Source organism: Hetaerina americana, unplaced genomic scaffold, assembly GCF_022747635.1.
Source record: "Hetaerina americana unplaced genomic scaffold, ioHetAmer1.1.p SCAF_2, whole genome shotgun sequence".
NCBI lineage: Eukaryota > Metazoa > Arthropoda > Insecta > Odonata > Calopterygidae > Hetaerina > Hetaerina americana.
In genome coordinates this window covers 78,506,158-78,519,996 of record NW_027286763.1, presented here as the reverse complement: position 1 = coordinate 78,519,996, position 13,839 = coordinate 78,506,158, and the positions used below count along the sequence as shown (strand labels likewise).

At 33.7% G+C, this 13,839-nt stretch overlaps 1 protein-coding gene across 1 annotated transcript in view; it reads right to left on the bottom strand.

Annotated features, from left to right (window-relative positions):
* Positions 1–2,793: 2,793 nt before the first annotated feature.
* Nhe3 (Na[+]/H[+] hydrogen exchanger 3) overlaps positions 2,794–13,839 on the bottom strand; it is a 76,203-nt gene continuing 65,157 nt past the window's right edge. Inside the window, exon 15 of the mRNA XM_071585405.1 lies at positions 2,794–5,773. Within this exon, the coding sequence (XP_071441506.1) occupies positions 5,688–5,773 (86 nt within the window). The 3' untranslated portion in view covers positions 2,794–5,687. The remainder of the gene's footprint in view (positions 5,774–13,839) is intronic.

The following is a 13,839-nucleotide window of genomic DNA, read 5'->3' as shown; positions in this document are numbered from 1 at the left end:
AGTATGTATTGAGAGAGGAGTCAAATGCATCACAGAACTCACTTTTTCTCAAAGAGTGTGTTGATTATAAAATCCTACTCATAATAAAAATGTGAAACAAGGGTTTCCTCTTTTGGAGACAGAATATTAAAAATATGCTATCCAGTTTTGTGTGTTATTTGTCCTAATATATTTAGAGATCACAGTAAATTTCATCCACCCTACATTGAACAAATTATGAACATCATACCTATCCCAAATGATTTAATATTACTTTTTTGGCTCATTAGATGAAGAAGCATTTTATTTGTTGTGATAAAATTTACGAGACACCCAAATTATTTAAATGGTCATTAATAGCTGGATAAGCGTTGTTGTTCCGATGAAATCAAAACATCAACAGTCTAAGATGAATTAAAATATGCCATAATCTAAAAAAAAGCATATACAAATTGCCATAAATATTCATCACAAAAGTTACTATGAAATACTTATGCCTCAGAGAATCTATTAAGACCTCAAATTACAGCTATAGATTGAATCAACTAGTATTCGAGAAAAATAACTTTTTCACTAAAACATGAAATATCATAAAGGAGCAGGGTAATGCCCTTGAAAATATGCACACTCCGGTAGCATTCAATGCAACCAAAAGTACCAGCTGGCCAGTCTATCCACCACAACTGACTCACTTATTTTTTTACCTTACAAGGTTATGAAGTTTTAACCCCCCAACAAAATGGTGGCTTGAGATCATGGCTTTGCTGTTTTTTGCTCTTCCTTTTGAAAGCACATCATCAAACAAATTCATATTTTACCTCTTTTTCATAAGCAGGCTGGTCACTACAGTCACTATCAACCACATCTCACAAGGCTACAGGTGATTGTAATTTTACACTCCCATGTAAGAGTTTGAATGAATCATACCTTGAAGATTAGAGGATCTTTATTCCACCATCTAATTCAATCAAAACCTATTTGCTTCTTACCTTTGATGTCTTCTTATTCAAATAGCCCATAATTTCCTTTGAAGTCATCGTTGGTCAAAATTGAGGGTTGGCAGACTCAGAGTTGTGGTAACCTAAGCCAAGTGGTGCTTTGGCACACCTAAAAAGCACTCCCCATCTTTATGCTGCAATATTGCAAGCAAAGTAATGCTTTGCCAATGTTAAAAATTATAAACTACTTTTAGTAAGCAGATTTTTGCACAGCTGTTACAAAATTTGTTTTTAGAGGGATGATAATGTAAGACAGCACTCTTGTGAAATCATGGGAACTACCAACCTCCAAAGTTTACATGAAACCATTGGGGGACATTGTTAGCACACCTGATTCTTGACACCTCCTTCAGCCAGTCCTTTCTATTAGTACTGGTATCGTTGTAAATTATTCAAATTCTTGAGAAGAAAAAGGTGAATTTTAAATCTGAGCCATAGAACCTGAATGGTACAACCTGAGGAAAACAAGGAATTAATTGAAACGATACTAGATATGAAGTTAATCAAAAGAATTTGAAGAAAGTCATAAAACAAGTACCTTCTCATTTACTTCTTAAAATAACATTACATACATGATGCTTTATTTTGCAATTTGAAATCATGTTTCCATGTATTTATTTCCATAGTAACAACAAAGGCATTTCATATGCAGTTTTGACCAGCCAGGTTAGTGGGTAACATGCTTGCCTGCTAGCTCAAAGGTCATGGGTTCAAGTCCTGCCTTGGGCATAAGTTTTGAGTCAACTTTGGTGACTGTGTCCTTGGGAAGCCTGATGACAAGCCAAGAGTTTATCAGGATCCCAAGGTGTGCACAGACCACCACAGATGTTTGGAGAAGAAAACAAGATTTTACAATAAATTCACTATCACATGCAATTATTATCATACATGAAATGCCACAAAGGAAATAAATATTGAGAAATTATCTCATTATTTAAGCTACTCATACTGATTTTAATGCAATGAGTGTGCTTTTAACACCCTTACACTAGGACACAAGGGAACATATTATTCAAGTAATTCTTTTATGACATTAATTCATGTTTATTTACATTTCTATAATTCAAGAGAACTAAGAATGGCAATTTGATCCATATAATTAAATATGGTCACCTTTTTATGAGGTCCTATAAAACCAACAAAAATGCATTGAAAACCAATTGATATACATCAACTGCCATTATTGTAATTAATGATTCGATTAAAGTAAACCTTGAGTGTTCTTGACATGTTGCATATTGAGATCCTTGGGCAAATATAAATTTAACATATATTTAAAAATATGATGAAAGTGTTTTCACTATGATTATCCTCTAATCACTTTAATCACTCTTTTTTCCTGAAATAAATACAAATATTAAATAACTTGCACACTGGCATTAAGATAACTATTTTCAATTTAGTGGTATGGTAGTGGTTCACATAAAGTTAAATTAAACAAACATTTTGAACCTCTTGTAACAGATTGATTATAGATTAAATCATTCTGAATTATGCAAGTCTAAAAATTGAACATCTGAACAGTACATTTTCTGATAATCAAGAACAATTAAAATTCTTTCTCCATAAACCATGGCTAAAATAATTCAATGATAAACTACAGAAAATTTCTCATAAACACCTGTAAGGAAATGAAATGGCACACCAACCAATGAGTCCTTCCAAAAGCCTTTCAAAATTTAAGATCAACCCATAATGATGTATGCTTAAACGATTAAAATAAACTATTTTCTGAAATGTTTCCAAACTTTTTTCTTAAATAAGAAATAATAAATTTAATTTAAGAAATTAAGTACAGATGAAGTAAATTCAATAAGACTGTAAGCATAGTTTTTATTTCCAACTGAGTGATACAGGAATAACAGAAGCAACAACACACAATAAATTTGTATCATATTTCATTAGCAACACTATCAAAGATTGTCACAATTGTTTGAGGTTCTGCCACTCTATGCTAATACCTACATGCTGAGAAAAATTATACAGGCAAGCAAAATGTTAAGCTTTATATTTGTCCAAAGAAGGTCACAGCAAGTAAGAGTTGAAAAAGAAGTGAAAAAATGACAAAATAGTTTAAATTATTTTTTCTCTTTGGCAATGCAGGAAGTTTAACAGAGTATATCATCTGATCAAACTTTAATTGACACGATATCTTCCCATGGAGTTAACATGAGCTAGTCTCATGGGGACATTATAAACTTTTGAATGAGTATCAACATTAACAGTAGCAAAGCACCAATGGGTGCTGTGGAAGAAGTGTTTATTTCATATAATCAGCAGAAATATTGAATTAAAAAATAATTTTAGCCCTGCAGCACACATTTATGTTCATTATTATATATCTCCTGCATAAGGGACCATTCATAAACCAACATGAAACTTACGGGTCAGCAAGGGGCAAGGGGGCAGTCACGTTAGAAATGGGCAGGTAATTGCCTTTTAAATGTCCTCATGGGTGAAGAAAGAGAAGACATGGTCGAAGCATCATATCAGCAAGTTGCACAGGGAATAAGTATATTGAACAGATCTAGAAACCATTCATGGAGGGTTTTAGGTCGTTTCAAAAATCTGCAACTCAATGGAAGTAACACCTGTGCATAGTTTCATTACATACTGCATGTTAAAACTATATAACCCCAGGAAAATGGAACCATAATATACAGCATACTCTGTCAAGCTCCTGAATTATGCTTATATTCTTAGATTACCAAACCTGAATTACTGGGAAATACACAAATAATGAAAGAATATGATGGAAGATGTAATTGTTAAACAGGAAATAGAAAATAATGGTAAGATATGATTACTCGCTGAGTCACATGACAAGGAGCGTGCCAAATATGAATATCCCATTTTCATTGTATGGTCAATGAATGGACCCTTGAGTAAATTTCACATTTACCAGAATACATAACAGTAATTTGTGTGTCACTTTTACAGCACCAACTAACACCTCAGCGCAAGGGACTACAACAGGACAACAAATTGGGCTCCTCTGATTCCACATACAGAAATACCTTGTTTTAAGCAGTCACATTAATGCAAAAAATCCAAGGCATCAGACAAAAGCCAAACTTAGAAATGAACTTAGAAAGAGGTAAACACTAATAAGCTATACCAAATCTGAATGTAAATATTCAGCAGTGTTGCCAAGTTCATGGCAAGATAATAATACACACTGAATCATGAGTGATGAATTTATTTTATTAGTGATTATCTTTCAATAAGAGGAATGTCTCACCTTTCCATCACACTGCTAATTACCACCATATCCTGTTTCATTTGGTTCCTAGACTGCTTAAACTTTTTAAACCCAAGGATTAAGGAAAGTTCTGAAATCATATGTTGGTAAACATAGTGAATAGGAAGCTGTTATATGAAAACGTTTGATAATTTTGAGCTTTACTCCATATTCATCAAATGCAATCCACAAAGAAATGTTTAAAAATCTAAAAATGAAAACAATGTCCAAAAATTCACTAAGTTTACTTCACCATTTTTTGTTTTAGGTAAATTATGTAAAGTCTTAAGAAAAAAATTTCACCTGAGGCAAAAGTCAATTTTTGAAGAACTTTACCGTTGAATGTTTAAGTAAGTCAGATCCAATTAAAAATACAGGAAAGCTTTCATAATGACAAAACGTTTAATACTAGGCCTTAAAACTTCAGGTTAGCTTGACCAGATTAATGATACATAAAAATTTCTTTGCACATTAGAGAACATAGGAAATGCAAATGACCCTGCACAAATAAGGAAGATTGTGCGCATAACATATACTAATTCTTTTTCCAGTTTTTCATGGCTTTTAAGAACTAAAATCAACAGAACTCTTATTCCTTACTTAAACCCTAATTACTACTTTCTGATTTAACATTTTTATCATCAAATATGCGATTCAATCATCTATTTAATGTAAATTTAAGTCACCTTAGGTAACAATTTAAGATTGTTATAGATTGTTACAATTTTACATTAAATATCACATTTTCAGTATCAGTCACTATTTATTTATACCATTTTATGCAATTTTAGAGATCAGTAAGATACCACATTATGATAAAGTTAGCAGTTGACTTAGCAGAATGAAAAAAGTTGACAAACCTCTTTTTACCATATGCCAATGCTTAGATGTCTACCACTTTTATACTGAACTATGGCAGGAAGGTATAACAACCAGTAAGTGATAACACACACTCATTATTTAAAATTTCTAAAGTCAAAACATTCTTCTGATGCCTTTATCCAGCAGTCAATTCTGATTTAATATATTCTGTTCACTATCAAATTATCATCTTCCTCATTCATTAATAAAACACATATATAAAAAACCTAAAAATTGTTACAATTTGCTTGAAGAAAAAGCAGTCTCACCTTATAAATTCAAGTGAATTGGACTGAATCTCTCAATCCATAAAACTTTTCCAGTCCTTCAACAGCACCATCTGAATATTCTTCCAAGGTCTAATAATTTTGTTTTAGAGAGAGAAAGCTCACTGCAGCTCCAAGACTTATTCTCGTGTCAATGAAGGTTGGATACGAAGACAGACACAAAAGTACACCACTCATTCTCAGGAAAATTTAAGGAAAAATTACCGTCTTTCCATATCACAGAAAGCGCACACACAAAATCTGGAGATCAAAATGCAATGGATACCAATCACAAGAGCCAGACGTTGAGGAAAGGTGAAGCACAGAGTGAGTGCTCAGAGGTCATCTCCGGGGAAGCCGTGCAGTCTCAGCCGTGTGTCGACAGGGTCCGGGACACGAATAGAATGTAGAGGAGAATGGTCCATGCTCTGTATGGGTTAGGGTTTGGTATTGGGGTTAGGTAAAAATAATGTGGATCAGGTTGGCAAAAAGATTTAGGAAAAGAAGCAACAAGGAGGAAAAGAGAGAGGAAGAAAACTTGGATTGAAGCAACTCAGAATCAGGCAAAATTTATCGAAGTTAGGAATCATGGGAACACTATTCTCCAAAAATAGCTATGATATGCCAACAACAAAATAAAAATCCAGCCCTAAGATTAATTGTAATGAATGTACAAGAACTAAATGAATATATAGGATGACATCATGATTTAGGTTAGAACAGACATGAACTGGATTTGAAAATGCATATATCTCAAGAATGGTGGTCATGAATCTCAAGTTCACATGAGCAAAGGTTTGGTGGCACGTAACTTTTGAGACTAGTATCTGTACCACAAGTGGGATAGCACTTGCAGAACGTAACAAGCAACTTACTAAAAATAAATGTTATTATGTCACTTAATCAATCATCCGCACTCCATTTCCATAACCTTATTATATTTTCAGTACTAACCAACTGGGCTAACTATATCTAAAGGAACATACATTGGCGGGTAAAATTTTATTCGCAAACTGTTCACAGGAATATGTGAGGCTGGCCTAGATTTATTAGTCCTTATGCTGCTGACCCTAGAGGCACAAACAATTAAAGTAATTCATTGATTCACTTACTAATAACAGCATGATAAATTACCACATACTAGAGAATTTATTGTTCAACTGTGTACATCCCTTGATAATCTAAATAAAAGTAATTCATTGATTCACTTACTAATAACAGCATGATAAATTACCACATACTAGAGCATTTATTGTTCAACTATGTACATCCCTTGATAATCTACATATTCTTGAAAATACCATTATGCCAGTTTCTACCAATCTCAGACTTTTTGACAACACCACTCCATTAAATTTAAAGCAATATGAACTGTCATAAAAATATACCAATTCCTTTAAATAAATATACATTATTCAAACCTTGTACCTCAGATATACAATAAATTATTACTATCAAGTCTCCATTAATTTGAGTGCCTGAGATAATAGCTGCAAATTCAAAACCTAACTATTGCCATACCTGACTGAGATCTTAAAAATGGTTTTGATTCATTTGAACAGATACAATACATAAGAAACTGAAATTCTGGACTGGGTAATAAAAGGGCTGTTCAATGTATGATCATATCTTTTCGATAACATACCTTTATTTATCCTTCTCAAAGTTGTCCATGTTGGACATACAATGTTGGGCATACATACTTGTATGCTCTAGTCAAACCTTTTTTTCCATTCTTAAAAAACATGATGGGAGCTATTTTTTGAGAGGTTCTTCAAAATTGCCAATCCAGCAGGCTTCCTTCACCACTGCTCCAGGAGAAGAAAAATGCTTTCCTCAAATAATAAACCTTCACACTGGGCAATACGAAAAAGTCACATGGGATGACACACATTTAATGAGAATAATAAAACACTTCACACTGGCTTTTGCTAGATGCTCAGTAACAACATTTGGGATGAGTGGTTGGGTATTATCATGGCACAGCATCCAACCTGTTGAGATTAATATGGCCTTGGAGAACTTTCCATACATTCCTATGATAGGCTCCATTTGCAGCTATGTATGTTGGTACTACATATTGATACGTAATTCCCTGAATATCAAGAAATGATACAACCAAACCATAACTTTCCCAGCGGCAGCCACAACTTCGGCTTTTTTCTGTGTTGATGATGATGGAGATTTCCACCAACCCCTCTGGATCAAAATGATGTAGTTTCATTTGCATTGATAACCTTTGAAAGAAAATCATCTTCCTGTATCACTAACTTCAGGAGCAAATAAACCTTCAAGTAAGCATTCTGTTGTTTGGTACGAGTGGTCTTGGAACTCATCACATACAGGGTCTCAAGTACAGTTTCTCTGTTACCAACATGTGGGCAGCATCTAATAAAATTTTCCATGATTTTGATAGTGCTCTCAACATTATTTGATGATCTTCTCTCACAATGGCAGTAGAGGTGTTAATATTTCTATTGAACCCAGGTGCTCCTGTGCACTTTCCTTTGAAATTTTCTCTCCTCATAAATCATTTAAAACTATCTTTGAGCTGCACTATACAGAAAAACACACAGTTCATAAGCCCCTTGTAGTATTCAATTGGCTTGGGATGAGGAATAATTCAGGCAAAAGCAAAATCTAAATGCAGCATATCGCTAATCAGGTGCTACCTCAATTGTCTCCATAGATGAACTGAACATGTATCAACTTGCAGCAGTTGCCACTGATGCAATACAGAAGTCAAACCAATTAAACTTGTACCACAGGTACATTAAGCCAACCATATCACCAAAGACTTTAATTAAGAAAGCAATTATTTTGAAGGTTAGTTTGCCAGATGAGGGTAGAGTTCACTTAATACTAAGCCTTAATCAGGGTAAAAGATTAAGTTCCTTTCCCTGTACTGCCCTTGGCTTCCCAGAAAAATCTGGTACATAAAAAATTACACAGCTTAGGTGGAAGCTTAGGGTGCCCACAGGCACTATCTGAAATTGGGCCTCAGCCCTTTGGTCAATAGCTCATCACTCTACCCACTGGACAATCCAGCTACACAAACAATATAGGCAAAAAAATAAAATTATTGCAGAATAAATTATGCTAATAAAAATTTATGATCAACTCTTCATTGAACAGCCCTCGTGTTTCCAGGACAATTTATTTTAGCTGGTCTTCAGTAATAAAATAAAAACCATAGGTGCTATCACAAATTTGGGATCCCCATCCCCATTGCTGCAAACATGATGACAAGATACAATTATAAATTACTAAATAAAAGAGAAGTCATTTACTGGGATGTCTAATTTTGAATCATTAAATATAAAAATGAGGTTGATGTCCAGATATTGCAATGTGATTTTAGTCTAACCTGATTTTAAAACTAGCTGCAGAGCATTTGAATCCATTAGTAAAATATTTATTGCCTAATAAACTTGATCATTCTTCATTAAATTTTCCATATAATTTTAACAGAACTGGTAGTACATCAGTATTCACTATCAAAACATCATGTATACAGGGCCATAGATACAGGTTATCCATGAAATGTTTTAAAGGAAGTTTTTAGAAATTTTAATAATATTCTGTAAGTGATTAAAACATTTATTATCGCTTAGAAATCTTTAGAGAAGTTCATTTTGTATTTATGCAATGCATTTTTGTTTTTTTTAATTTAAATATTGATATAATATCTAAATTTATAGTTGAAAATTGGTATATTTTCCTACCACTTTAAAGAATTGCAAAATGAGGACACTAGAAATTGTAATAATTTCTTTCTTGAGGACGTAGCAGCTACGATATCTTAAACATGCTTTAAATAATAGCTCCTTGGGAACTTTTGAACACATTTTCTGCAATCTTTTAGGAGAAATACCTACTCTTATGGGTCATAGTATGTAAAGCCCTGTATATCAAAGTAATTTATTATTAACATAGTAACAATCGATGATGAATAATCAAATCTTAAAGCCATCCATTCATTGGCTAAGGACATTATATATATGCATAGATTTACCCCACTATCTTTAATTATTAGATATAATGACTTCAGAACACCTGCGCCATGTCATTACAACAGAATTTGAAATTGAAATTTAATTTGCCATTTTAAATAACATTAATCAAATAAGTCGTGTTTGCAGATGTTCATTTTACAGGCATGTTCATTTAATATTTTTTAAACTTTGAGGTACCTTTAAGTTCCCATGCCAACAGACACAATTATTTGATTTTATTTAAATATGTCAAATATTTTAACCTAGGCACCAACCTACTATTCAGGGATCTAGTTTTGCAGTTTATGCATGAATAACTGCTTTGACCAGAATTTAAAGAAGCTTTCAAACCTAATAGAACAAATAGCAAAGATGATACAATTGTAGCCTAGTTGAAGTGATACACAGAATGTGGTATACAGTTGGAATGGTAGTTCAGAGTGAAGACAGTGGCAGGGTGTGGCAAATTGGTAGAAACTGGACATTCCCTCCTCGAAATCCACCTTCCCTCTTCACTGCCAATTTGTATGAGCAGCCAATTCATTTCCAAGTTAACTTCCAATGTGCTAGGTTTAAATTACATTCTCCAAGTTTCATTTCCGTAAAAAGCTCTATGACACAGGATTTTAGACATATGAGGGTAGGCTGAAAAGTAATGCACACATTCTTGTAGAGGGCAAATGAAATGACCGTCAGAAAAGTGCCAGGTTTTACATGGAAGTAACATTCCCCCTGAATACTCATGCACAGGTTTGAGGTCATTGCGTTCATTCAGTGTATTTCAAGAAGCCAAAGTATGGAGCCATGTTCTAGTGCTATGTCAACGCGAGTCAAACGGGATGCTGTTATTGAATATTTAACTGCTAAAAAATTGACTCCTAATGAGATTCATCATTGTTTTATGGCTGTTTATGGTGACAATGCTGTTGATAGGTCTACTGTAAATCGATGGGTAGTAAAATTTTGTGGTCGCAAGCCTGGAAAAGCCTTAATTGTTGATGAAACTTCTTTTGACAGTGTTTTAGGATGCTCACCAAGTTTATGCGACTGATTTTCTGGAACGAGGGGCAACGGTAAATTTTTCTCAGTACATACACTCTAAAACACTTCCGATGTTGAGTTTTTCATGTTAAAGGCAGCCTGGCACCAATAATCTTGTAACATGACAACGCTCGTCCATACACCTTGCGTGTAACTGGAGAGGCTCTGCGAAACCTGGAATTTGAACTGAATTCACAAACTCCTCATTCCCCCGATCTTGTGCCTTGTGATTTCTATTTTTTTCCTCAACTCAAGAGACACCTCAAGGGGAATCATTACACCTTGGATGATAAGGTGAATGTAGCTGTAAAGTCCTGGATTCTAGAAAAGCCGGAAGAGTTTTTCAGTGATGAAATGAAAAAACTTGTTACACAGGGAGACATTTATTAGCCTTAACGGTGACTATGTTGAAAAATAAATACATGATTTTGAAACTACAGAATTGTACTTTAATGTACTTTTTGCCCGATCTTACTATTTGTTTTTGTTCGTGCTCCACAAGCAAGTGTGCATCACTTTTCAGCCTATCCTCGTATGTTATCGTTACTCATACAAACAGTTCAAATGGGACAGACAGCCTCTAATTTTTTTTAACACTAACAGTAGTATAAGGCATGTTCATCACAAAAATAAAAGGAATGAGTCATTTACTTCAACACCCCAAACCAAAATGATGTTCAGAATAAAACACAGTCCATACTTCCAATTGCATTTCCCAAACTATCCATTTACCACTAGTTTGAAGAAAATTTATCCAATCTTTCCCAGAAGTTGAAGCATCAAGCAGGTAATCAGACAAATATATAATGTGTAAGTACTTGCACCTTCACATTTCATGGATTTCACAGAGGGTATTTAGAATAGGGAAAGCTACTGGATATATAAATTACAATTTTAATTATTTCTTTCATGTTTGTCACCAATCAGCAAACAAAAATGTATGTATATACATGTCCACCATAATCCATAGCAACCAAAAATATATATTTATACCCACCATAACCCATAGGTACACATCATTCATAAAATGAAATTTCTCAAAATCATAATATGAAGTTGTGACTGAGAGCAACATAACCAAAGTCACAATAAAACCATTAAAAATTTGTTATCATAGAATCAACAGCAAAGAATATGATAATATGATCAGGGCACAAGAATATGAAATTTGTCTGAACTGATCTGATCATTCAACCAAGTTAGGTATATTTGGGGAAAACTGTCAAACAAAGATTATTAGGCAAAGATCCTATTTAGAAATCAAGGACCCTCCACTGTGGGGATAAAATGGTCACTAATTTAATGGAAATGAAATATCAACATCATCAAGGAAAGTTATAAGAAAGTTCAAGTTAAATATAAACCACGGAATTTGCATACAATATCTTTAAAGATGATAACCACTATGGGTTTTTGAATCTTTTCCAAATGTGGTGGGCAGATATTGAGTTATCATAAATGGACTAAATAAGAGCATTTAGTAATTTCAAATCTAATGATTTGAAATTCCTTTCAGTTCAATAATTCGCATAAATGGCCCAAGCCACGGGTTTAATTTATTTCAACCAGTAATTATGGGCATATAATTAATAGCTGTAAATTAACATGTGCTTAAAATGAAAAAGTTACTTTAAACTGTAATGTGGAAACCTGGTGAAGTGCAAGTAAATTTATTTAAGCACGACATTGTACAATGAAATTTATGCAAAGTATTTAGTCACAATAATCTCTTGTATAGGTAGGCTGTCATGATATCAAAAGTTAGACGGATGTCTAAATTGGCAAATATTTTTAAAATTAATATAAAATATTATTGCCAAAAGACATATACTCAGTATCAATAATTTGTGCTGTTCGGGTTTTAAGTTGAGACACTATGGAAATTTGATCAGCAACAAGGAACATATAGCATAACACTTGAAGCCTTCTTATAAAGAGTCATAATAATGTTTCCATTAGCATGGACATTTTATACATAAAAAGATAGAAACATAGAAGAGAAAACTGTTCCCAAGGTGGACATCAAATCTATCTTCATGAGATTACACTTCCTTACAAGTCTTCTGCATTAATAAGATGTCATAATAGCAGTTTAAGATTAACAATACCTACTTTATCGCTTCAAATATTTTCCATTAAAGAGGGACTTTTTGCAACAATTTGACTATACTAAGAACAAAAAAATAATTACAATGCACTGAAAGGACATCAAATCAGTACGATTTATTTGTTTATAATGAAAAAATAAAAATTAGATTAATACTAGTTCACTGGCTTCTTGCAAGCTGATGATACTCTTGATATGGTTACAATTTTCACAATGCAATTTTTTCAAGAATTCCAAGTCAATGCATACTTAGTATCACTTGTTTGATCATTACGGATGACACAGATTTTTTTAAAGTAAAGTTGCATCAGTTATCTGTCATCTCCTGAAGTAGGAGTAGTTTAATTTTTAGGTGTCTTGATGGCACTCACCTCAGTCACCTTAGGTGACAGAGGCCATTAGCATCCTTGGGTAAAAACAATTACAAATGTCAATACTACCAACCCCTCAAAAAAATCTTAGTTATTACAAAAAATAAAACCCTGATAAGTAATAAATATTCTAAATTTAAAAATTTTCCATCCCACATCGTCAGATCATAAATTTAATAGAAGAGAAGTGCCTAAATATCATCAAACCAAAACAAGAAATTTCTGACAATGAAACTCCAATTCAGAGATTTTTCTTCAAAAGATTCAAAAAGAAATTTAACTGTAATACAGACTAGAGTAAAATTTTTTAGAGACATGAATGAATATAGTTCTGCATGGTGGAAACCAGTCACAGTTAGAAAATAAAATTATATTTGGTGAAAAATGATACTATATTTTATTTTGTTGCTCGCAAAGGAAATGTACAGCCACCACCTGTGGAACCGCATACCACTGCATGCAACATGAGGAAAGAAGACGACGAGGGCTACACCATGGTCTCATATAAACGGAAACCTCGGCCAAAGCCAATTGTGGGGACGTCAAACTTGGACAGTGATTTAGTCGGGCTGCCGAAAATGGTCCACATACACGCTTGGCGATTCAAAGAAGACACGTCAATCGAAGCAGTTAAAAAGTATGTATCAAGTAAAATACCTGGCAAGTGCTTCGAGATCGAGCAGTTAAAGGTATCTAGAGGCACCTATACCTCTTTTCGTGTATCGGTCGGTGAAGACTTAAAAGATGTCGTGGAAAGTCCCGACTTTTGGCCAAAACATGTTTGTATCAGTAGGTTTTTTTTTCTGAAGGCCCGCCTGACCTCCGCAAAGGGTTAGTCAAAGTTAGACAGCCATTAACAATCGCGCAAGTAAATATTCAGTGCCTTAGGAACAAAGTAAACCTGCTTGAAGTGGCTATGAACGAGTGTGAACCAGACTTTTTGTGTATTACAGAGCATTGGTTAAAATACGAAGAACTTA